This window comes from Rhinolophus hipposideros (assembly GCF_964194185.1).
Source record: "Rhinolophus hipposideros genome assembly, chromosome: 16".
Classification (NCBI taxonomy): domain Eukaryota; kingdom Metazoa; phylum Chordata; class Mammalia; order Chiroptera; family Rhinolophidae; genus Rhinolophus; species Rhinolophus hipposideros.
The window spans coordinates 47,411,103-47,435,084 of record NC_138062.1 but is presented as its reverse complement, the minus strand read 5'-3'; the positions used below and the strand labels follow the sequence as shown (position 1 = coordinate 47,435,084).

The window sequence follows — 23,982 nt, the reverse complement described above, 5'->3', positions numbered from 1 at the left end:
ATCACACACTGATTACAATGTAATTCTTTGCATATTGTGTTTAAGGAAACATAAGATGTGCTTGAAAATACCTATAGAGCAATTCTCAACTGGTGACGATTTTGCTCCTTAGGGCACATTGGGCAATATCCGAAGACATTTTTGGTTGTCACACCTGGGAAGGAGGTGCTGTTCAATAACCCACAGAGCACAAGACGGCCCCCACGTGAATGATTATCTAGGCTAACGTGTCAATAGTGCCAAGTTTGGGAAACCCTGCTGTAGACAGACAAAACTACTACAAAAGATGAAGCAGGTTTGAAAAGGACCCGAGAGAACTCACAGAGATGAGAAATTTAATACTAGGAATTAAAAGCTTAACAGGCAATGGTGAAGGTGATTAGACACAGGGAGGGAAGTAACTGGTAAACTGGAGGGAGGCAGAGACAGTTATTCTCCTCATTTGAGAAATGGGTAAACTGAGGCACACACAGCGCCAGCATGTTGCTTGCTGGGAGGAAGTAAATACACAATGGTATCTGCCTAACTCAGATACATGCTCCTAACCACTCTGCCTTTCTATCTAAACCCAAGAGAATGGTTTCCTCTCCCTGCCTGTGTCTGAATTTCTTTCCCGCTCGCTATTTTCTTTGGCAAAATATTTTGAGGAAAATAGAATTTGTCTAAAATGCCTGACAGACGAAAGACACATTGTGTTGCATTAGCACGCAGGGAACAATGCCTAGGGAAAAAAGCACAGCGATTTCCATCTCTAAAGCATTTACCTTCCATTAACTAATTATGCCCCACAGTTTACTGCGATGGGGCTTGGGGTGTTTATACTGACTAAGAGAAAACAGAATAAATGCATCTATAAAAGCCTTCTCCCTGTGAGCCACTGGAGGCGCGGATGCAGGGTCCAAGGCCATCCCAAATTTGCAACCCAGAATCCTTATTGTAGGATCTTGAACAAATTACTTAACCTATGTATGCCTCAGTTTCCATACACACACACAAAATCCATATATTATATCCTTTATATATTATTCATATATAAAATGTGGATAATAACAGCTCTTGCCTTATAGGCTCCTTGTGAAGATTAAATGAGCTAATATTTTGAAAAGCGTTCAGAACAGTGCCTGGCTTATAGTAAGTGCTAGTTGTTATTTATATCACAATTTAAAAGAATTACTAGGCTGTTGAGTGCAGCGTGGATAGGCTGAGGTTCTACCGGGCAGGGACCAGGTCTGTCTTGTTGACCACGGGATTCTCAGGACCTGGCACTGAGTAGAAAAGTCAGTAAGTGATTTTTGAGTGAACAAAGAATTTCCCCTTTACCTGCCCATATCATTCACAAACATTATGAAAACCATGACTACCATTTACTAAGAATTTAGCCTGGAGCACAACCCCTATTGGGCATATGACATCCTTACAGCAATGTTGGGAGACAGGTGGCATCATCCCGTTTCACAGATAAGGAAACTGAGGGTGAGAGAGGCCCCACAGCCAATGAGTGGAAGAGCCAGAACCTTTACCACATCCACCCTGATTCCCAAATCTAAGTGCTCAGCCACTTCTGCCACCTCGATTCCTCCCTTTAACCTGGCCATCCTCGTGTATTTCCCAGCCAAGTCATATGCCGAGAGCCTTCTTGCTTCTATTTCTTTGTTTCTCCTTTGATCCTGTATCTTCACCTCTCTTCTAGGATCATCCCCTGCTTCTTATGGGAGAAGTGATTTATTTCAGTGCCTCAGTCTCCCTGCTCATAAATAGGATATAGGTGTCTTTCTCATAGAATGGCGGTCAGGATGGGTGAACAGTGCCTCACACAGACCAAACCTCCATAAAGGCAATTATCTCTATTCCACTTGTTGACCAACATTGCCCACCATGACCCTGGGGTTCACCCCTTCCAACCCTTGGGGCTGGTCTCAGTCCTCTGCCTGTTACTTTTCCTTTTCCCAGGCTGACTTATCCAGCAACTTCTCCTCCTCGATGTCTCTGTCACTGCACGTGGACACACACATACACACACACGCACAGACACACACACCCCTCTCTCTCTTCTTGCAGCCTCTTCAGCCACTAAAATTAGCTCCATCCCCATTCCGTGTCCCCAGCGCGCCTGTCCTGGTTTCTCTCTGGGCTCTCAGCCACCTGCGATATTGTGTCTCATGCCACACGCTGCCTTCCTGATGCCACAGCCGTTGCCTAAAACAAGGGGTATTTTGAGACCGGGTGGGGTGGAGAGGGAGGGATTTCACACATGTTCCTACCGGTGTATTTTAAAAAGGTTGATACAAAAGCGGTCTGCCCCCACTGTATCCCTATTTCTAGTTTCAAATGTCATAGGAAAGCTTTAGTCAATGAGACCTATAGGTCCCCCAGGGAGTTAAATCTTGATGTTTCAAAAATGGAAGAATGATGATCCAGCAATTCTACTTCTAGGTTTATACTCAAAAGAATTGAAAGCAGGGACTCAAATAGATACTTGCACACCCAATGTTCATAACAGCATTACTTGCAATTGCTAAAAGGTGGAAACAACTTAAGTGCCCATCGATGAATGAATGGATAAATAAAATGTGGTCCATCCATACAATGGAATATTAGTCAGCCTTTAAGAGGAAGGACATTCCGACATGCTAACACCTGGATGAACCTTGAGGACATGATGCTCAGCGAAATAAACCAGACACAAAAGAACAAATACTGTGTGATCCACGGACCTGAGGTCCCTAGAGTACAGACAGGAAGTGGATGGTGGGCTGGGGGACGGGAATGGGGAGTTAGCATTTAATGGGGACAGTTTCAGTTCGAGAAGATGAGAAAGGTCTAGAGATGGAGGGTGGGGATGGTTGTACAACGATGTGGATGTACTTACTACCACTGATCTGGACACTTAAAAATGATTAAGATCATAAATTTTATGTTTCGTGTATTTTACTACAACTAAAATTTCCTAAAACAGTGAGGCCAACTGGCCAGGAGGAAACAGAACAGGGTACATGGTGGAGGAGGGCAAGTGCCTCAGAGGATTGGGCAGGGGTAGGGACCCTGCTCTCTGACCAGAGCACGGCCTGGATGCTCCTGGGGCATTTTCTGGGACAATTCACTCCATGAATGATTTATTGAGCACCTACTATGTGCCAGTCCCTGTTCTAAGCTCTGGGACACAGCAATGAACAAAACCGATAGAAGTCCCATCTTCATGGGGCTGATATTCTAGTGGGGAAGATAGATGATATCCAAAATAAAAAGAAACAACAACAACAATGTGGTTTTGCATTTGCTTATTAGGGGTGTGGAGGGAGTGGGAGTGTCAGGAGAAGGGTAGGGCAGTTACAGTTGTGAAGGACATTTGAGCAAAGACCCAAAGGAAATGAGGGTAGAGTCATGCTGGGACCCAGGGAAGAGCTTCCAGGTAGAAGTAGAAAGAACAGCTCATACAGAGGCCCTGAGGCTGGACCGTGACTGGTGCGTTTAAGGAACAACGAGGAAGCCTTATGGCTGAAGCTGAGTGAGTGAGGAAGACAGTTAAGGGAGATGAGGGCAGAGAGGGGACAGGGCAGGGCATGTGGGGCCTTGTGGGCCACGGGGAAGACTTGGGCCTTTTCTCTAAGTCGGGTGGGAGCCATGGAGGGTTCTGAGCACAGGAGGATGACGCCAGGACTCAGGAGCTCACAGGCGCCCTCTGGCGGCTTTGCGGGGAACAGACTTCAGGGAGAGGGCAATGGGGGGAGAGTCAGACCAGGGATATGAGGGTGAGTGACGATGGGGGCCAGACTAGGGTGGGGCAGTGAAGGTGGAGAAAAGTGGGGGGACTTCTGAGTAGATTCTGAAGGTGGAGTCAACAGATTTGCTAATAGATTGGATGTAGGGGCTTGAGAAAAAGAGTGGAGAGACCGTAAAGTCTGGGGCCCCAGCATCTGGAAAGATGAAGCAGCTTTTACTGAGACAGACAAGGTGGCAGGTTTGGATGACAATGATCAGAGTTCTTTCGTAAGAGTCACACTCGATTCAACACCTCTGAAACATCAGCTAAAGAAGATGGACCCTCAGAGACGCGAAACCAGCTTCTACCCAGAGCTTTGGGTCAGGGCCTGAGGGTGACCTTGATCTGGCAGAGGAGTGCAGTTCTGACCCTAGGGCCTCGGAGTCTCATCTTCAAATGGGGGTGCTCACAGCCCCAACTTTAGAATCACTCTAAGGCACAAATGAGAGATCTACGCAAAAGGTTCAGACAGCCCCTGGCACATGAAAAGTGCATGGTAAATGAGAGTAATTATTATTAGCAAGAGAAGGGTTGTCGTATATCCAGCTAAACAACCCAGGGCAGCTGGTTAACAGCACCGATCCTGGAGGCAGGCCTCCTCATTGAAGCCCCAATTCTCCCACTTACTAGCTGTGTGGCTTGGAGCAAGTCCTCTAGCTTTTCTGAGCCTCAGTTTTCTCATCTGTAAAATGGGAATGATGACAGCTCACAGTTTATGGGGAGGAAGGAACTGAATGAGATAGTCCTTAGAGCAGAGAGCCTGGCCACACACAGCAAGCATTATATCTGCAGTCACCATCAGTATTGCCTTGTCCCCAAGTGATACAATGGGGACAATGACAATCCCCAAGAGGGATATACTGGGAGGATTAAATAGTTTACTCAAAGTGTTAAGAATAGGACCAGGCACATGGTAAGTTCTCAGTGAATGTCAATGTTGACTCTAAGTGATGCAGGTCCCTCAGCTGGATGCTGGGGAGTCCCACGTCTATTATGGGGGTTTGTCATTGAACCTACAATTTAAAACGTGCAAGCCTCTGCCATTGCTTTAGAAAGGACTAGAGAATGGGAAGTTAGGGGCTGTTCCCCCAGCCCCTGCATTCTCAAAGCCCCCACTGCTCTTGGTACCCAAGGCTTTCCACAATGTCCCCTTGACTGTCATAGACCCCGCAGGAGGCCAGGTTGGGAGCAGATTTTGGGCTGTTTGGGCTTTCTCTGCTGCTTCTCTCTTTCAGAGCAACAAGACTGGAATTAAGGATATCCCGTTCTTCCCACCATCCATCCCTCAGCAATGCCTGGGCAAATCTACCAGAAGGCATGGTTCCCTCTACTACCAGCTATTCATTCATTCATTCACTTATTCACTCAAGAGGGATGTTTATTGAGCCTCATTCTCAGGGTCCGTACTAGACCCTGGGTTCTGTCTTTGCCCTCCAGAAAAAGATCAGTGATTAACCCAGGAAACAATGGTGGTTGGGTTCACACAGGTGCCACAAGATGCACCAAAGCTGGCCTTATGGTGGGCATGGTGCAGAGAGGTCAGGAGGGCTTTCTGGGGACAGCGACAATCAGTATCAGTAAATATGTACTTCCTCGAGTCCCAGGAGTGTCCCATTGGCACCTCAAGCCCCCTCTAAAACCCTGAGACCTCACCATGATGCAGGCACAAATGGGGGGCCTCCTTTATCTTTTTTTCTTTCAGTATCCCAAAGATATTTTCCTAAATTAACTTCTGGAAGTTTTAATGTTCATGTAATTCTTATGAAGCTAAAGTGTTTCCCTTTTGATTAAAAACTTTTTAGGAGCAGAAACACATACAGTAGCCACTCCCTCCCATATCCATGGGGGATACGGTCCAAGACCCCCCAGTGGATGCTGAAACCTTGGATAGTACTGAACGCTATATACACCCTTTTCTTTCCTATGCATACATACCTATGATAAAATTTAATTTTTAAATTAGGAGCCATAAGCTATAACAAGAATAACTAATAAAATAAAACATTTAAAACAATCCACTACAATGAAAGTTATGTGAATGTGGCCTCTCTTACTAAGTTGAAAACTTTCACCTTTTCTCTTAAAGAAAGCACTTGACGGCTTCTCTCTGGCAAATGTGAATTGCCAGCATCACTACTACTCTTGTGCTTTGGGGCCATTGTTCAGGAAAATAAGTGTTACTTGAAAACGAGTGCTGCGATCCCATGACAGTCGATCTAGCTGATCACCGAGGTGGCTACTAAGTGACTAATGGGCAGAGGACGTCTTCAGCTGGGACTTGCTGAACAAAGGGATGATTCACGTCCCAGGCGGGATGGAGAGGGGCAGCGGGAGACTTCATCACGTTACTCAGAATGGCATGAAATTTAAAAGTTATGAATTGTTTATTTCTGGAATTTTCCATTTAATTTAATTTAATATTTTTGAGCCAAGGTAGACCACGGGTAACTCAAACCTTGGAAAGCGAAACCATGGATGTGGGGGGGGGGGGACGCAAAGGTGGGGAGACTACTGTATTCAGAAATGCATATTCTGTGCCTTTAGTGAAGTCACATCCAACTGGCATTCATCATCAACAAAGTCAACTACATAACCTTGGGGCAAAAAGAGAGAAATGCAATTAATTTAAATGGTATTCGTAGTCTTCTGGTGACTCCAGTCAATGAAGTTATTTATGACTGCGTAAATATGAGATACAACATCAAGCTGATTTCAGTGCCCACGTAACGCTTCGAGTGAAAACATCTCAATGTATGATTTATGATTTTAGTGTTTAAAGACGTGAATTCTACGTCCAACATGTCTTCCAAAGCAAAACAAGCCACTTACTCTGTGGGAGAGCCTCTTTTTAATTGGTCAGTGCCCATACCACTCTGGATGTTAAAACGTTAAATATCATGTCTGAGTAAGAGTTAGTCAAACATAGAAGAGAGGGCATATTCCAGACACAGGCAACAGCAGGTGCAAAGGTCCTGGGGTGAATGAGCATGTACTGCTGATGGTGGAGGCTGGGATCCCTTTCCCTATTTTTTCCCTCTAAAATGCAACAGTAGACAAAAGGAACCCTGGCTCTGGACCTGTGTCCAAATCCTGCTCCAGAACTTGTGACCCGTGTGACTTTGGACGAGAAACTTCTCTCTGAGTCTAGTTTTCCTCATCTGTGACAATATTCATGGAGCTCTGGTAAGGTTTGAAGGTGATAAGGAATGGAAAGTGCTTGGCAAACAGCAGGTGCTCAAGTAATACCAATTTCTTTTCTTTGAAGTTGACTTCCCCCACTGGCCTGGGTTCCCATGAACCTGGAATTGCAGGAGAGAATAGTGGTGGGGGTAGCTAAACAAGAAGGCAGAAACAAAAAGAAAGAATTGGAGTGGGAAGGAGAAGGGTGGAGAAAAGGTCTTCATGCAGACGCCTACCAGCCTGGCCTCTGTGCCCCCTAGCTAATAGAATCAGAACAAGGTTTCCATCTAGCTATGATCAAGAGTGGGTGACATTTAAAAAAAAATCAAAAGCCCCAGTTGACACAGAGTCAGGCTGCATGGCTGTGAACTATGCTGGGTCAATGTGGTTGGCAAGAAATCTGTTCTCTCGCTTCAACTGCCCATGAGGGCTCAGAGCACAGGTATCAAGTCGAGATTTGATAAAAGCTGAAGGCATCTGAAGAGGCTGTGTAATCTTCCCCACTTTTATTTCCCAGGTGGCTGCACAACGGGCTTTGGGCTCTCAGCAGAAACTTTGCTGGCATTTTCTGTCCCTTTCACTGTACGGCACGGTAATAATAATATATCACCATCCCTGTTTCATGGTAAGAGTCAGGAATGAAAAGGAAGGGGAGGGTGAGGCACCACTGGCTAACAGAAGTCAGGGCAAAGGGCCTCAAGGGACAGGAATTGGGCTCCAATGAGTAACTTCTTGGACACACACCTTTTGCAATGTGATGTATTGCTTCTCCCACCAAGAGACAGGGTCTCCTGCCCCACCCCTTGAATCTGGACTGGTTTCATTGCTTGCTTTGGCTAACAATGGCCACAGTGAGGGCGTGAGGTTCCTGAGGCTAGCTCTTCAGAGGCCTGTGCACTTCTTCTTTCTCCTAGAAGCCTGCTTCTGCCATGTGAACAAGCCCAAGCTAGCCTGCTGGAGGATGAGACTCCATGTGGAGGAGAGCACAGCAGTCCCAGCCAAGTCCATCCTCGACCAGTCTACAGCCAGCCAACACCCAGACAGGAGAGCCACCCACTGTCCCACAGCTGACCACAGACACATGAATGAGCTCAGCTGAGACCAGATGAAGCACCCAGCTGAGCACTGCCAACCTGCAGAATCATGAGCTAAATAAATACTCTCACTTTAAGATACCAGGTTTCAGCATTGTTTGTTATGCAGCACTATTATGACACTATGTAACTGATACAAAGGGGCATACAGAAGAGAGGGATATAAGGTGAATTAAGACAGAGTTTTAAAATAAAATAAAGTTCTGACTTTAAATCTACCCTCTAACCATAAATAAAATCAAAAGTTAGAGCAGTCTCTAGAATGGTTAGAAAAGTTAAATACTTTCCCAGGCTCTGATGAAGCTAGAGGTGGCCATGTGACATATTTCTGGACATGAGATGTGAGTAGAAGCTCGATGGGTGATTTTGGGGAAAGATTTTGCTTTGCCTGATACAAAAGTTGGTAGAGCTGGATGGAGTCATCTCATCCCTGCTTCTTTCAGCACTGAATGTGGACATGACACTAGAAGCTCTAGCAGCCATTTTGTAACCATGAAGTAAAGGCCAAAAGAATCACAGAGATGCCAGCCAATGCCAACCAGTATCTACCACAGACTTTTTGTAACATGAGAAAGATAAGGCCCTGTTTGTTTAAGCCCCTACGAGTTGGATTTTTTTTTTGTTATTTGCCACTGAATGCACTCCTAATATATCCTTCAAACATTTCCCCATTTTCGGACCGCACAATGGGACTTTGGGAACTACATTTCTCTTTTCTTTTTCAGATATAAATACATAATTTGCTGTGCCATACTCAGTGGAGAGGCAACCCTGCTCATGCAATTTTGTGAAGCCTGGTTTGCTCATTTCTCCCTTTCTGGAATAAATTCAACTCATTTTTGCCAGCCACTGACAATAAAAAATGTTGCTAACTCATCCCCAATCCTGGGTCCTGGAACTCACCTAGATCCTGTTTGGCCTTTCTGTTTCAAATGTCCATGCCTTTAATTTGCTCTGACCTCTGCTGGTCTCTGCACAGAAACCCTCTGATCCACCAGGCCAGGAAGGAGAGAGTTCTTTGTCTTCAGAATATCAATGGAGCCCAAACTCCCCAAAGGTCCAGGGTCTGGCTTTCAGCTGCTCCTCATTTATCCATTCCCTAGAGTGCAGCTGTTCTCACCTACCATTTGGTGACAACAGGATGAGCATTATTTCCTTCTCATGGTTGATGCTGGCTGATGCCTAGAGATGAACTGATTCTGAAAATGCTTCACCAGGAACCTCGCAGTTGAATAACCATTCAGAGCAGACTTAGGTAGGTGTAGCCAGCAAGGCCAAAACCACGTGCTGTGCTGCTGTCCGGCATGAATCACTGCAAACGTCTATGACGTTCTGGCCACAGAACGGTGCTCATTCGGAATGCAGGGCAAGCTGGGAGCCAGAGAGCTGAGCCCCAGAAGGATCCCCCATCCCAGCTCCCTCACTCCTTAGGGGCTAAGTCTGAGGGGCGTGTCCTCCTCGGTCTCCCACAGTTCTCCAGAGAGGTTAAGCAAGAGCTGGTTGCCTACCGGCTGCCTTCCCTTCCCTATCTTAGTCATCCATTCCCCAATCTATGTTTCCTGGGATCTCCAAACTACTGGCCCTCAAATCTTTGTCTCAGGGTTAGTTGGAATTCTGGGTTGCAAAACCCAGAACCTGACTGGCTGTTTTAGGCATAAAAGAGATTTTTAGGAAGCTCAGTCAATAGGAGGCTAGAGGAAGGGGCTTGGAAAATGGGCAGGGGCAATGTAGCCAGACCAACCGCCCACTGCAGCGGGCTGCCACAAAAGGAATCTGGAACCATCCCTTCATCTTTGAGTCACTTACTCTGTTTTTAAATTCCTTGGTGGAGATGCATGGGGCTGAGTTTTAATCAATCACATGTCCTAACTGTCAACGGGTAGAGGAAGGGAGACCCCCCTCCACAAACGCAACTTTCAACCTGTGAGTGAATTGGGGTTCTGTGATCCAGAACAATACACAAAGGCGGGAATCTCCCCTTAGTGGATGCTAGGGCCCCAACTAAGAGCAAATGTTCTCTATAGTTAACTAACTGGTCCATGGAATTAGGCCTGAAGAAGTAGTAATAATTATTATCATCATTATAATTATAGTTATTAGTCTTATAATAGCTAATATCACAGAGCTTTTATTCTGTGCCAGTTTCTAAGTGCTTTACAAGTATTATCTCATTGAAGCCTACCTTTTGAGTAGATAGAATTGAGTAGGTAGAATTATTATTCCCATTTCACAGATGAGGAAACTGAGGCCCAAAGAAACACCACATCCCTTTTTCTTCAGACCATGCACTGGTAAATACCATCCATTAACCTGACCCACCACATGTCAGACACTAACTCATTAACCTTTAAAACTACTATATAAGAGAGAGAGTGTTATTATTCCTGGTTTCCAAATGAGGAACTAAGATTCAGGGAGGTCCACTCACTTGCCCAAGGTCACACAGCTTGGAACCGGCAGAGCTAGGTTTTGAGTCTGTTCAAACTTCAAAGCCCGTGGTCTTAAATTCCATGTGTGTCTCCTGGCTGCCCTCTCATCTTCAGCTGCCCTCACAAGCAGCAGCTGGTTGCAGACTAATGTTGCAACTCAAAGGCTCTACCTGAGTATCTGTTAATATAGATTTCACACATCTGAAACCACAATATATCAGACATGTCACTCCTGAGAAGAGATCACGTAGAGTTGTACCTTAGTTTCTGCTATCCTGGTGGATCATATCCTACCTCTACGAGAGAGAGAGAGAGAGAGAGAGAGACAGAGAGAGAGAGAGAGAGAGAGAGAGAGACAGAGAGACAGAGAGACAGAGAGAGAGAGACAGAGAGAGAGACAGAAAGAGAGACAGAAAGAGAGAGAGAGAGTTTCTCAAGTGCATTTCTTGTATATTACCAAGTAAAACCACCCCAAATATACGTGCCATGTTCCAAGAGAATTTGTCCAGATGTTTTGGTATGCTGTAACTAGAATTTGATTTATGGAGAGATACATAATAATATATGAGGCCCATTTTCTTCATGTTTCTAAACATGTTCACCATCTCACCTTTTGGAAAAAAAATTCTGTAAAAGAGAGGAAAAAGACCCAGGAAATCAACGTATTCCCCAAAAGGGACCACCTAACCCATCATATCTGTGGCATATGGTGGAAACCACCAAATGTTTCTTCTTTCCTTGCCTTGTCCAACTTCCCAAATTGGAGGGTCAGGCTGACTGCTTTCTTTTCTTTTCAATCAGACCTGTGCCACCAAGGTTTCATGCATCCCCAACTTTCCTGTGCACAACCCTCTTTTCTTCATGATCACAAAGTGCCAAAGCCCCAGGAGGTTTCTTCTCACTTCTGATGTAATCCCTAGAGCTGACTACAGCTTGCTGTCTTCCTAACTACCTGTCATCAGCATCATCCCATTTCCTTCCCGGCTTCTCTTCCTCCCTCCGGTCCCCAAGTGTGGGTACTTGTCTGACCCTGGGTTCCTCTCTGTCCCACCATCATGCCTACAGGCCTCAGTCGCTTTCCAGTTTTAATCAACCTCTTTGTGGATGACTCGCGAACCTGAACAGGCCAGTCAAACTTTCACCACTTCTACGTCGGCCTGCTAAACAATGTTTCAACTTCTACGTCTCAGAGGGGACTCAACACGACTAAGTTTTCACTAGAAGTGCTCCATACCCTCCAAAGGCACCACCATTATACCACTTAGTTGACTATCACATTCTGGAATGTTCTTTTTTTCTGGTGAAAAGGGCTTTAAATCCGTCCTTTCCTTCCTATTTCCATTGTCATCCCAAATCATCTTGATTCTATGTCTTACTCCATCACAGTCAGGAGTCCTCTTCCTTTACCTCCCCCCTTCCCCTTCTTTCTCCTCCTTTTGGCTATATTTTATTGAGCCCCTACTATATATTAAGAGATATCCCATCAATTCTTCACTTCAATCCAATAAGGTAAGTATTAATATGAGCCTCACTTAACAGATGAGTAAAATAAGAACTAGGGAGACTAAACCATTTGCCTAAAAGTCACACATCTTCGAAATGGCAGAGTCAGGATTTGAACCCACATCTCCAAAGTAATGTTGTGTCTTACATGGGAAAGTTAAGTTCTGGTTCTGAAGTTAGTGCTCAAGGGAAAAATTGCATGGACTCAAAAATACTCTTGAAAAGCCCTTAAATCATCCATAAAGTTCAGTCTACATGGTTTTATGTATTTAAGCATGAATAACAATAAGTGTGTTTCATGTGTACAGTAATATGTGATCTAAAAGATTGAGAATAGTATCCCACATGTGACAGACACTGCTAACTGTCCCCACTGCCATCTCCCTCTCCCATCTTACTTATAGGCAGAGCCCGCCTCCCAGAAAAAGGCAAAAATGCCAGATACTCAAGTTTCTAGTCTTCTCTGAAGACTAGATGTAGGGGGAATAAGATATAGGGGAAAATTTTGGGAAAGATTTTTCCATCTAGATAAAAAGAGGAAAGCCTCCAATGAAAGTTCTCTCTTCCCACCATTGCTTTCCTGATTTTGGATCATGAGAGGAGGAGATGTGGCAGCTATTTTGCAGGCTCAAGTTGACAAAGCATGAAGTCAAAATTCAACACACTAAAGAAAGTGGAGTGGAAGATGGAAGGACATCACTGAGCCATTCAACTAATCCTGGTCCTCTGATGTGTGCATTTCTAGGTCAGGAGACCAAACCTCTACTGAATGCTAAAAGCCCCTTCTAGCTTTGTCTTCTGTTACTTGCAGAGAAAAACATTCCTAACTGATCTGACTGAACGGGGTTCTACGAAGAACACGTATCATACATGTTCCTTGGAAAAAGCTCACAAAATGGAACGGCAGGTAGAAATGACCTCACAATTTAATTCTTACATTCTTTCTTTTTCTTTTTGCATGTGTGCCAATGACATATCAATGATTTTACGTAAGTCAAATTTGCACAGGATGCAATTCTGCTACACGCTTCGCAGTTTCGGCTTTGGAAACATTCTATCTGTCTAAACTCCTCGGTCTAGTTCACAAAGACCTCCCTGTCTGACCCCTCCTGTCCACTCAATCGTATAATTCTTCTATTTAACATCCCTGGAATACCAACAGGAAGCGAGGGAAAAAACCAGCCACATTTTAGTACCCAGAACAGGACTTAAAAATCTTAGGTTTCCTTCCGGCCTCTGTCCCTGATGCCAGAGTTTTGTGTCCTGAAATTCTCTAGGTGGCCTTCAAATGTGCCTGTGAACAGTAAAAACAAAATAACCCATGCCTGTGCCTCTTCTGTACAAAACAAAAAACGCAGAAAACAAACAATTCCCCCCAGCCCAACAAAACAAAAAAACACCATTTGACTCCTAAACTCAAAGCTTCTTAGGGCTGAAGGGAGTAAAGTATTTGATACTCTTTAGCCTATGATGTCTCCAAAAGAAGGTTACAAATAGGTGAATTACACACTTAGAAAATATACTCCAGCTGCCTGGTTCAGTGTGCAACTGGCACAACCATACACAGCAGGCCCGAGAACACCCCTGCTCAGACGGTCCTGTTTCCACACAAACCTGTACATATTTGTGCCACCTTATTAATATCAAGTAGCTAACAAAGCTGACTCCAAAGGAGTTTTAGTCCATTCAGAGCTACAACACATAAGATATGCCATAACTCCTGGGGTGGAACCACAATCATGGGCAGGCATACTCCAGCCATAGTACGTGCAACAGTTAAATCAACACTCTCAACTGTACCATCTCATCAAGACCAGCTGACAGGCACGGGCCCTCCAGCAGGGGCTTCCCTGCCTCAAGAAGCAGAAAACTGCCCTCAGTATAATGTCCAAAACATTTATTGAGCACCTACTTTGTGCCAGGCACTATTCTAAACACTGGGGAATACAACCATGAGCAGAAGAGACCAAATTCCTGCCCTTATGGAGCTGACCTAGTGGATGAGACAGGCAAAAAAAATAAGAAAAATATCCAGTGTGTCAGAAAGTGTGGTCAGTGCATGGAAAGTAAATCTAAATAGAAGAAAGAGAACAGGAAGTGTTGGGAGAGTGTTGAAATTGTAGATAAAGGCCAGGGGACATTGGCGTAAAGTCTTGACGATGAGGGAATGGATTGAGCAATTTTGGGGAGAAGAGCATGCCAGGCAGAGGGAACAGCAAGTGCGAAGGCCCTGAGGTGGAAACTTGCCTGAAGTATTCAAGGCGTAGTGAGAAGCCCAGTGCAGCTGGAGCAGGATGAGAGGAAGAGGGTGGAGGGTAATGAGGGTGGGAAGCGATGGAGACGGATCGTGCAGGGTCCTTGTGGGCCACAGTGAGGACTTTGGCTTCTGTATGGAGTGAGATGGGAACCAATAGGGTGATGAGAATAAAAAAGTAATGTGATCTAATTTACGTGTTAAAAGGCCCCTCTTCTGGCTCCTTGTGTTGATAACAGGCTGAGGGAGGGGGGTAGAAGCAGAGAGACCTGGGAAGAGGCTGCTTCAACAACCCAGCTAAGAGATGATGATGGCTCAGCTTGGGGTGTGGCAGTGAGATGGGAGACGTGGTGAGACCCTGTATGTATGTTAAAGAAAGAACCTATAGAATTTGCAGAAGGACTGCCCATGGGGTGTGTGTGAGAGGGAGGAAGTGTAGAGATTTTTGGCCAGAGCCCCTCGAAGGATGGCGCTGCTATTCAATGATACAGGAAGAGGAAATGATAGGAAGATACTCAGGAGCTCAGTTTTGGACATCCTGAATGTGAGATGCCTGTGAATTCTTCCTTAAGTGGGCACTTTGAGAGAGCTCCAGGCTGGAGACATCAGCATAGCAGGTACTTAAACCTTTGAGGTTGCATGAGATCACCAAAGGGACCGTTACAGCCAGGGAAGTCAAGAAAAGCAGGGCTTTCATTTTCCTAGGACAACCCCAACCCCAGTCTCAGCTTTAGCACTCTACTGCGTGACCCCGCTGAAAGTAAGGGCCTTTCGTCTCTGGGTCAGGTCCAGGTCCTCCCTGAGAGCTCTGACACAACGGAGCATCTCCAAGTCCTGCAGCTCCTCCCTTCACCAAGCAAAGCACAGTGTCTCTCACTTGGCAGCCTCTGCCTTGGCCCCAGGCACCCACTTGCTTCCCACTCTGCTGAGATTTCCTCTGCCCGCCAGGCAGCCACCAGGCAGAGAGAAGTCATTAGCCCTGCAAACTACAGAGGCAGCGGCCAGATGCCTCTCTAGAGGCAGGCTGGAGTTTGTCATAGCAATTCAAGAGGACAAGACCTCAATCAGTCCCTAAACCTGTGGAGAGATGGATGGCAAGGTCTTCTCCAGCCACACAGGGAAAATGGCCAAGAATCTCAGTACAGAAAAAAACGTCACCTGGCCATCTGGCCCTCGCACTGCCCGTCTTCACCTCAGTGAGGGCGGAGGGAGAAAGGAGGATGCCGTCAGACCAGAGCGTGCGAGTGCTGTCCAGGGTGCTGAAATGTATCACCCACTAGGCCTCCAACTACCGCCCGTTACGTTCAGTTTGGGAGCCTCTGAGAACAGAGTCAAGACAAGAGTTTTTCGGAGGTGATCCATGGAATTGCAAGGGACGAATTACAAGTTGGTGAAGCGTTCACGAATGAATGGGTTTCACTGTGAGCAATGGGACTCAGTCCTGCAGAGAACCCTTTGAGACGTTGCAGAACACACTTCGGAGTTTTCTACTGAGCAATGGGGAAGCCAAGGTATTTATACACTGACTCCTTTGCTCATTGGTTAAAGACTGCTCCTGGGGGTGCTTCATCTGTCATGTGGTCTGAACAAGCTCCTGCCATGCTGGGGAAGGCCCTCCAACAGCGATGCTCAAAGATGAGTGTTGGAGGTGGAAAGAGGGTCGCTTGCATGGGAACTGCCCACCACACACTTCACCAACTCCCATTTATGAAGCACTCAGAAAGGTCCAAGGGCTCAGTTCACAGTATCTGCCATCTATACTGCTTTCTCTCATCTCTACCGCAGCCTGAATAGGTAGACACTACCATCACTCCCCTTTTCCACGGGAGAAAAACAAGGTTCAGAGAGATTAACTCACATTCTCGAGTCCACCACGGCAGGACCCCTCTGCCTCTGAAGTCCAGGTCTTAACCATTGGGCTCTGCAGATCTCCCATTTCTGGAAATCTCTTTTGCCCATTTTCTGTGCCACAGTGGAGCCCAAAATGGGGGAGGAATGGAAGAATCTCCCTGACTTCCCTGGAAAACGTGACTTTAGGGAAATGGTGTAGGACTCAAGAAAATGAATTCTGGAGCTAGATCTGCCTCAGTTCAAGTCCTGAATCCAATATCCGTGACGAGGGTGACCGTGATCAAGTTATTTAACCACCTACGAGCCTTCCTTTCTTCATCTGTAAAATGGGGATGAAAATAGTACTTAACCCAGAGGGCTGTAAGAATTAGCTGAGCAGATATGAGGTCTGACAATTAAATTTGCAAACCTGTTGCAACAATGTTGCTAACCTTTTTTTTGTTTTTTATCCGAGGGATTATTCATTATGAAGTTGTGCCAACTGGACACACAGTTCACCAAGGTTACTATTTGGAAGTGCTGAAAAGGCTGCATGAAAAAGTTAGACGACCGGAACTTTTTGCCAACAATTCATGGCTCTTGCATCACGACAATGCACCAGCTCACAGGGCGCTGTCTGTGAGGGAGTTTTTAGCCAGGAAACAAATAACTGTATTGGAACACGCTCCCTACTCACCTGATCTGGGCCCCCGATGACTTCTTTCTTTACCCGAAGATAAAGGAAATATTGAAAGGAAGACACTTTGATGACATTCAGGACATCGAGGGTAATATGACTTCAGCTCTGATGGCCATTCCAGAAAGAATTCCAAAATTACTTTGAATGGTGGACTAGGTGCATAGCTTCCCAAGGGGAGTACTTCGAAGGTGACCATAGTGATATTCAGCAATGAAATACATAGCATTTTTTCTAGGATGAGTTTGCAAACTTAATTGTCTGACCTCGTATATATGTATGGTAGCCTTGTAAGTTCCAGTTTGACAATGTTGCCACTGGTATTAATAACAGGCATTATGTTCAAAAGGATACTAGGCTGAATACAGCCCTTTGTCCGAACTTAACTCAGGGTTACCGTAGTTTTAGGGAAGTGTCCTACTAAGGCAGCTGAGGTCCTGATCCACTCTTTACTAGCCATGGGGCACCCTGCAAGTAGTTTGACCTCTGAGCCTCAGATTCCTCTCTAAAAAAGGCTTGTGAAACTGACAGCGTGCACAAAATTGTTAATATAATGCTGGCACTTAGTAAGTGCTCGAGAAATGATGAGAATAGCAACCATGGCAGCCAACATTATCATCACTATCACTGTTGTTACGAGATGGAGAAACTAGCTCCTGCTGCTAGGAAGTGAGGCAGTTCATGATGGAACATAGTTCTGCAAATATCCTGACAACCAAATGCTCTGAACAATCAAAAGGTCTATGCTCTCTCAATGATAAAACTCTGCGAAAGACAAAAAGCATTTGTGCCGCAGTAAGAAATCCTTTTGGTGTCAAGGGTGACTGATTCACTGGGGGGGGGGGATTAATGCAGAGAAATATTAAAATAAAATGCCGATGGTACTTATAGGAGCTGTTAGTTGGCCTTGTGAGTTAGAATGCTGGCTGTCTTTTGTTGTGATTAGAATGCTGTTTATATTTGCAGGCAACTCAGAACAGCTCCACGGCAGGTGAAGGAAGGCAGAGAAGCTGAGCAGTGACTACATGTGTTTGATCAATTAATCAAAATGGGAAGATAGCCTGAGAGGTATGTAACTCTGGTCAAGTCATTTGGACTTCTGTGGACCTCAGTTCAACTATATAAAAGGGGGTATTGGGATTACTCTGAGCCCCCCTTCTATTTCTCTGGAAAGGGGCCACAGGCAGGGTACATGGGGGACAGAAGGACGGAAGAGAAGACAAGCTCTGATGGCATAACCCCAGGGGTGGCATTCATTATCTACACCACTCCTACTGCCCCCCAAACTGGGGTTTTAGGCTCCTTGACATTAATATACTTTCCGATTTTGTAGGATTCCTGATTTGCCAACATCTGAGTGTGACTTTGGGCAAATTACTTAGCTTCTCTGTGTTTTAACTCCCTCATGAGTGATATAAAGGAGTTGGATCTGCCAAAATTTATTGAGCCCTAAAATTCAACGATGCTATGAAACCAAAGTCAGGGTCCTTCCCTGCTCGTCCCCAAATATTTGGGTCTTTTCCTCGCTTCTGATCCTCAACAAAACTGCCCAAAGCCTGGGGCAGTTCATAGGACTTTCCCAAAAGGAAACTTCATTTTTAGAGTCACAAAATGTTGGAGTTGGCAAGGACCCAGAGCTCATCCGTCTCCTGACTTAGCAGATGTCAGGGTATCTGTCAGACTCCTGAAATGTTTGACTATTGCTACCAATGCAACAGTCCCCAAGTCCTTAAACAGCTTGGTGAATTTCCCAGAACACTCTGATTATCAGAAGTGTTACCGTTTCCAGCTTAGCAACCATTTATTTTACTGAGCAGGTATGGGGTGAAGTCCGTGAATACAAAAACAACTCTTTGCTCCCACCCTAGCCACGTTCACAGTCTCTTTTCTTAACTTGCACAATTGTATTATTTGACCTCTTAGGTGTTTATATATATATTTGCGCATTACAGTAAAAGCTCTATTATCTCAGAAAAATAGCCAAGCTTCTGAAATCTTTCTCTTCCACATTTTCAGTTTGAGAAGCAGTCCTTCAAATACAATGGAAGTACGCTTTAAAGGAGTTTGATAAAATTTACAAAGTTAGAATTTCTCTGAGGCCTTGAACTATACAGAATAAACCAAAAAATCCATGGATAAGATCTCTTCCACCAAACTTCACACAAGAAGAAGGCAAAAACCTTGGTAACCCATGAAAAATAAATGGTGTTTTAATGCTGTGGTTTGCTTAGAAATGTGAGAAGACAATGAGTTAATCAGAAAGTGCTCATTAAGCCATCTTTGTCTCAATGTCAAATTAATACACTCAAGTCCCCTCCCCCCAGAACATGGCATTAAGAGTTTACTGCATTTCCCTCTCACTGACATTGAGCCAGAGGCTAGGTTTGCAGAGCTTTCAGCCTCCTCTCCCTGTTTCTAGCTTATAACCCAACAGGAGACTAAACAGTCCTTGGAATTTGAAGTAATGAAACTTGAGCTGTGTGCCTGATTTGGAAGGAGACAGAACCACCAGACAATAATGAAGAACGGGTGATTACTGGAGAAGTAAGCGCAAGAAAAATAAGGGAAAAGAATGCAGGAAAAGGAAAGGAAAGGAGAAGGGGATAAGAAAGAAATAGAAACCAACAATAGTGACTCCTTGTTGTTTAAGGACCAGGACCCCTTGAGAATCTAATGAGAACTACACACCAGACACACACACACACACACACACACACACACACACACACACACACAGTTTTTGCGTGCAATTTGAGAGGATTCATAGATACAACTATGGGCTTCCATCTTTAGGATCTAGCTGCCCCAGATGAAGAATTTCTCCTCTAGAGTCTTATCAGATGTCAGGAAACTAGAAAAAGAAAAAGACCACTGTTGTAACCAAGGACCAGATACAAACATCCAAGTGGCAAAGTGACCCATCGAACGTCCACCTTTCAATGTACTTACTGGTCGCTCACTGAGACTTACTACTCAAAGGTAGACAAGCTTCCCTAGGTGTTTCAAGAACCAAGTTATAAAAAACTAGGGGTTTTTAAGGCTCCTTCCTGTCAGCCAGGTCAAGCCAGCTCCTGCCGGCAAAACCTAGCCCCCAGGGAGCATAAATTGGCACAACCACTTTGCAGAGCAATTTGGCTATATGTAGTGAAACTGAGGGTGTGTATGGTACACGACTCAGCAATTCCACTCCTGGGGATATGCCCTAGAGAAATCTACTCGCAAGAATAAGGGGACAGTTTGGTTCAAAATAGCCCAAAGCTGGACACCAACCCCAATGGATAAACACCTGGTAGCACGAATATTCACGCCGTAGAATACTATGCAGCAACGAAAATGGGTGAAGGAGACCTAGTCTTGTCAATCAGATGCATCTCATGTTGAGAGCAAGAGGCAGGTGGTAGAAGAAAACATTTATAGAGAAACTTAAAGCACGCAAAATAATACCGTGTGTTTCTATACATTTCTTATATCTCTATATAATAAAACGATAAGTGCATAAATGGACATGATAACCAAAATTCAGGAAAGTGCTTCTGGATGGTGAAGAGAAAGGAATGGGGCCAGAACAGGGAACACAGGGACTTACACTGTATGAGAAAGGTTCACTTTGATGGCAGGTGGCTCCATCACGACCCTGCCCTCACTTCCTGCTCTATCCCTCCCTCACTCCACTCCAGCCACCCGGGCCTTCACTGTTCATCAAACACAGTCCTGCCTCAGGACCTTTGCACTTGCTGTTCCCTCTACCTGGTACTCTCCTCCTTCAGCTCTCCTCACCTCCTTTAGGTTTTCATTCAAATATCATCTTCCCAATGAAGACAGGCTTCCAGCCCTCCTGCCCAGAATACATCCCACCCCTTCCCTGATTATTTCTCTGGAGCCCTCAATACCATCGAACACACTAGCTATTTCATTCATGCATTTTTTTCTTTCTTCACCGCTAGAATATCAGTTCCACAAGAGGAGAGATTTTTCTGTTTTCTTCACTGCTGTGTCCCAATGCCTGGGGTATAGAAGGTGCACACTAAATATTCACAGAATGGATATTTGCACACACAGGTATTTGTTATATTATCCTCTACTTCTTTTGGAATGTCTGACTTTTTCTATTATGCATTCTTAACAACAACAAGTCAGCCCCTGGGCTATTTGACAGACGAGTTTCCTAGCAAGCTAAGAGAAAAGTGCCCAACATGATGATATGTCTCTGGAACCTGAGAAGGTCCCAAGCAAGAGGACAGTGGACACAGCAACAGAGGTCCTTCAGGGAACACCCAAGCCTGCTGGAGCGAGCCCAGAGCCCTCACAACAGGCGTCTCACATCCGGCTGCCTCTACTGAAACAGCCCCATATGACACAGCTCCTACTGTGAGAGCCATCATTGCTGTGGACAACCCATGTGCTGAAAACCTGAACTATGAGATCCCAGCCGACACAATAAGGGTGGTAAGACCCATAACATCTGCCAGGAGAGACAGGACCTGGAGCAGCAGCAGAGCCTAGAAGAGAAATACGAACCCAGAGAGGATTATGAGCCCATAGAGAACTATGAGGAAGGCTCCCCACGAAGCGCGTCTTGGAAGATAAGAACCAGACTTAGCTCATGGGAGAAGAGTGGACGGGCAGGGGAGGCAGACATCAACACAAAATGGTAGTATCTATACTGGGATCTGATAAAGGGCTTTGGAGTCTGTGAGGGAGGCTGGCCATGCACCAAACCCATTTCCCTTTCCTTCTGTGCACAGTATCACACTTCCCAGCTTCCCTTGCAGTGATGTGTGGGCATGTGACTGACTTGTAGCCAAAGGCCTATCACTGGAATACATGCCAGGTTCCAGCCAGGCTCATACAACCTCCTAAGTATCACCTTCCATGCTTGTTTCTTTGCCATGGTTTCATGCAGACAAGCACAGAGTTCTTGGAAGCTGTGCTTCAATAATGAGGAACCATCATGTAGCAAGGGCCGGGGGCCTTCCATCCCTGGAGGAGAGAAGCCTGCCAAGGAGGAACAGCTGTTTTGGACTTTCAATGAGTGATAAATATACTTCTGTTGTGTTTAAGTTGTGAACTAGCTTTTATACTTTGTTATAGCTGCTAGTGTTACCTTACACAGGGTCTTTGGTGGAAAGTGTATACACATCCACCTTTCAACTACGGTTCATTGTATATAGATTTGAATACTCTTCAAAGACAGTGACTGCACCTGATCTAGAATGATTATCTCCACAGTCCTACCACATTCCCTTGTACCCAGAAGTCCTCAACAAACACTTACCAATTTCAAATAAGGGCAAGACGCCCCCAGGCAAAGCAAAAGGGCCATGCACACACAATAGTTAAAAACTTGACTTCTGGAATCACATAATCTTAGTTTCAAATCCCAGCTCCATCACTTACTAGCTGGTTGATCTCAGGCAAATTCCTCTCTGAGCTTCCAAGTCCTCAGTGGTCACATGGGAATATTAATATTTCCTAATTCATTGGGTTGTTGTGAGGATTAAATGAGAGGACGCACATAAAGCACTTTGGAACTCTAATAAGCTATTATTCTAATTGTAACAGAAAGCATCTGCTGTAACATGCAGCCGAGATTTGGAGGTGGAGTGGAAGAAGGCAGAGAACATGGGGGCTCAGGCTTCCCAAGCCCAGCCTGAGCCACACCAACTGTTATGCTTCCAAAGTCCTTGGAATTCAAGCTAGTTCTAAGAGACACAGCACACTCCACATACCCTGTCAGCACCACCACGAAGTCCATCACGTTCCAACCATTTCTCAAGTAAGAGCCTTTGTGGAAGGCAAACCCAAGGGCGATGATTTTGATGCCAGCCTCGAAACAAAAAATTCCAATGAAGTACGGTTCTGTGTCATCCTAGAAGGGAGACAGAGTAAGGTCAAGGTCTTTGGCACAATCAGAGAACCAGCCCACCTCCCCTTGCCTCTCCGGACCTTCCAGCACTCACTGCCTCCCAACGAATCTTTCCTGGAGTTCTCTTAACTGAAGGCTTTTGCAAGAGAAACAGATGCATGAAGAAGACACCCTCCTTCTTCCCTTTTGGCCAACTTCAGATACTATTTGGCCAAGTAGGATTATTTGGAATGGTGCCACATACAACAGCCACTGGTCACATGTGGCTGTTTAAATTTTAAAAATGTCAATGAATTTGAATGAAATAAAGTGAAAGACTCAGTTCTGCAGTCACATGAGCCACCTTTCCAGTGGCTTCCATATTGGACAGCACTGATGGAGAACATTTCTATAACTGCAGAGAACTCTACCAGGAAGCACTGGGTTAGCCTGTTAACTCATCACACACATCTCTCAGGTGCTGTGCACCGACCTCTCCCCCAAATCTGACACTCGTGATGGTTCTCAGCTGGCATGCACCAGCACAGATATTCAGGTTGCTAAGACACTGGAATAAACACTCCTGCGCTGGCTGGCAAACTGCCAGGGCCTCCGCCCCAGCCTTTCGCTGGATTTCCCGCCAGTTCCAGATTTCAGGTGATAAGTCTACAGTATTTAAAATTAAACTATAAGCTCCGCTCCATCAGAGCCCCTACGTGGACGTTTTCCCAGCTGTTATGACAATGTTTCTCAGGCTTCAGTCATTTGCATTCTGCCTTCATTTTTTTTTAATATCATGATAGCTTACCATGGTACTATTTGCTTATTAATCTTTCAATAGACTCTTTTCACTTAGCTTCATCTCAAGCAAAAAGAAAACAAAAAGTCTTGACATCACAGTTCTGCTAGGCTAGTTCTATTTTTTAGAATACACACTATCACACATAACTATATCATAATGCATAACTAAAAGTCTTGAGGCCATCCAGAGTGCATGGACTAGGAACGAGTAGATTCTTATACCCCCCCTCTCTACCTTGGAGCTATTACAACTGGTTCTAAAAAAGTGACAGAGAGGAGAGAAGTCTACTCCACTGCACTGTCAGCATGGCAGAAGGGGACCCAGTGAGCTGGGAAGATCAAGAAGGTTATTAATACTAATTTTCAGCTCTTCAGAGTTTCACCAAATGAGCAACTTTGAACGAGGATTCAAATGTCCTCCAGAGCTAACATCCATGTATAGGAAACACAGGGATGGAGAAACAAGCTAAATGGCATCATAAGCAAGCCACCAGACAAAAATCAGAATGTGGGACACTCCTCAGGGCAACTGGACTGGCTTCTGCAGTTAGTCAATGGTAGGAGAGAATCTATTGCTCTGGACTAGACA

General features: G+C 45.2%; 1 protein-coding gene across 2 annotated transcripts in view; it reads right to left on the bottom strand.

Annotated features, from left to right (window-relative positions):
* CACNA1A (calcium voltage-gated channel subunit alpha1 A) overlaps positions 1 to 23,982 on the bottom strand; it is a 208,120-nt gene that overhangs the window by 145,277 nt on the left and 38,861 nt on the right. Inside the window, exon 3 of one of the 2 annotated variants that reach the window (XM_081075591.1) lies at positions 22,477 to 22,616. In XM_081075591.1, coding sequence (XP_080931717.1) covers positions 22,477 to 22,616 — 140 coding nt within the window. Of the gene's footprint in view, positions 1 to 22,476; positions 22,617 to 23,982 lie in introns of those variants that run through there. The other variant, XM_081075590.1, reaches the window with a different exon arrangement.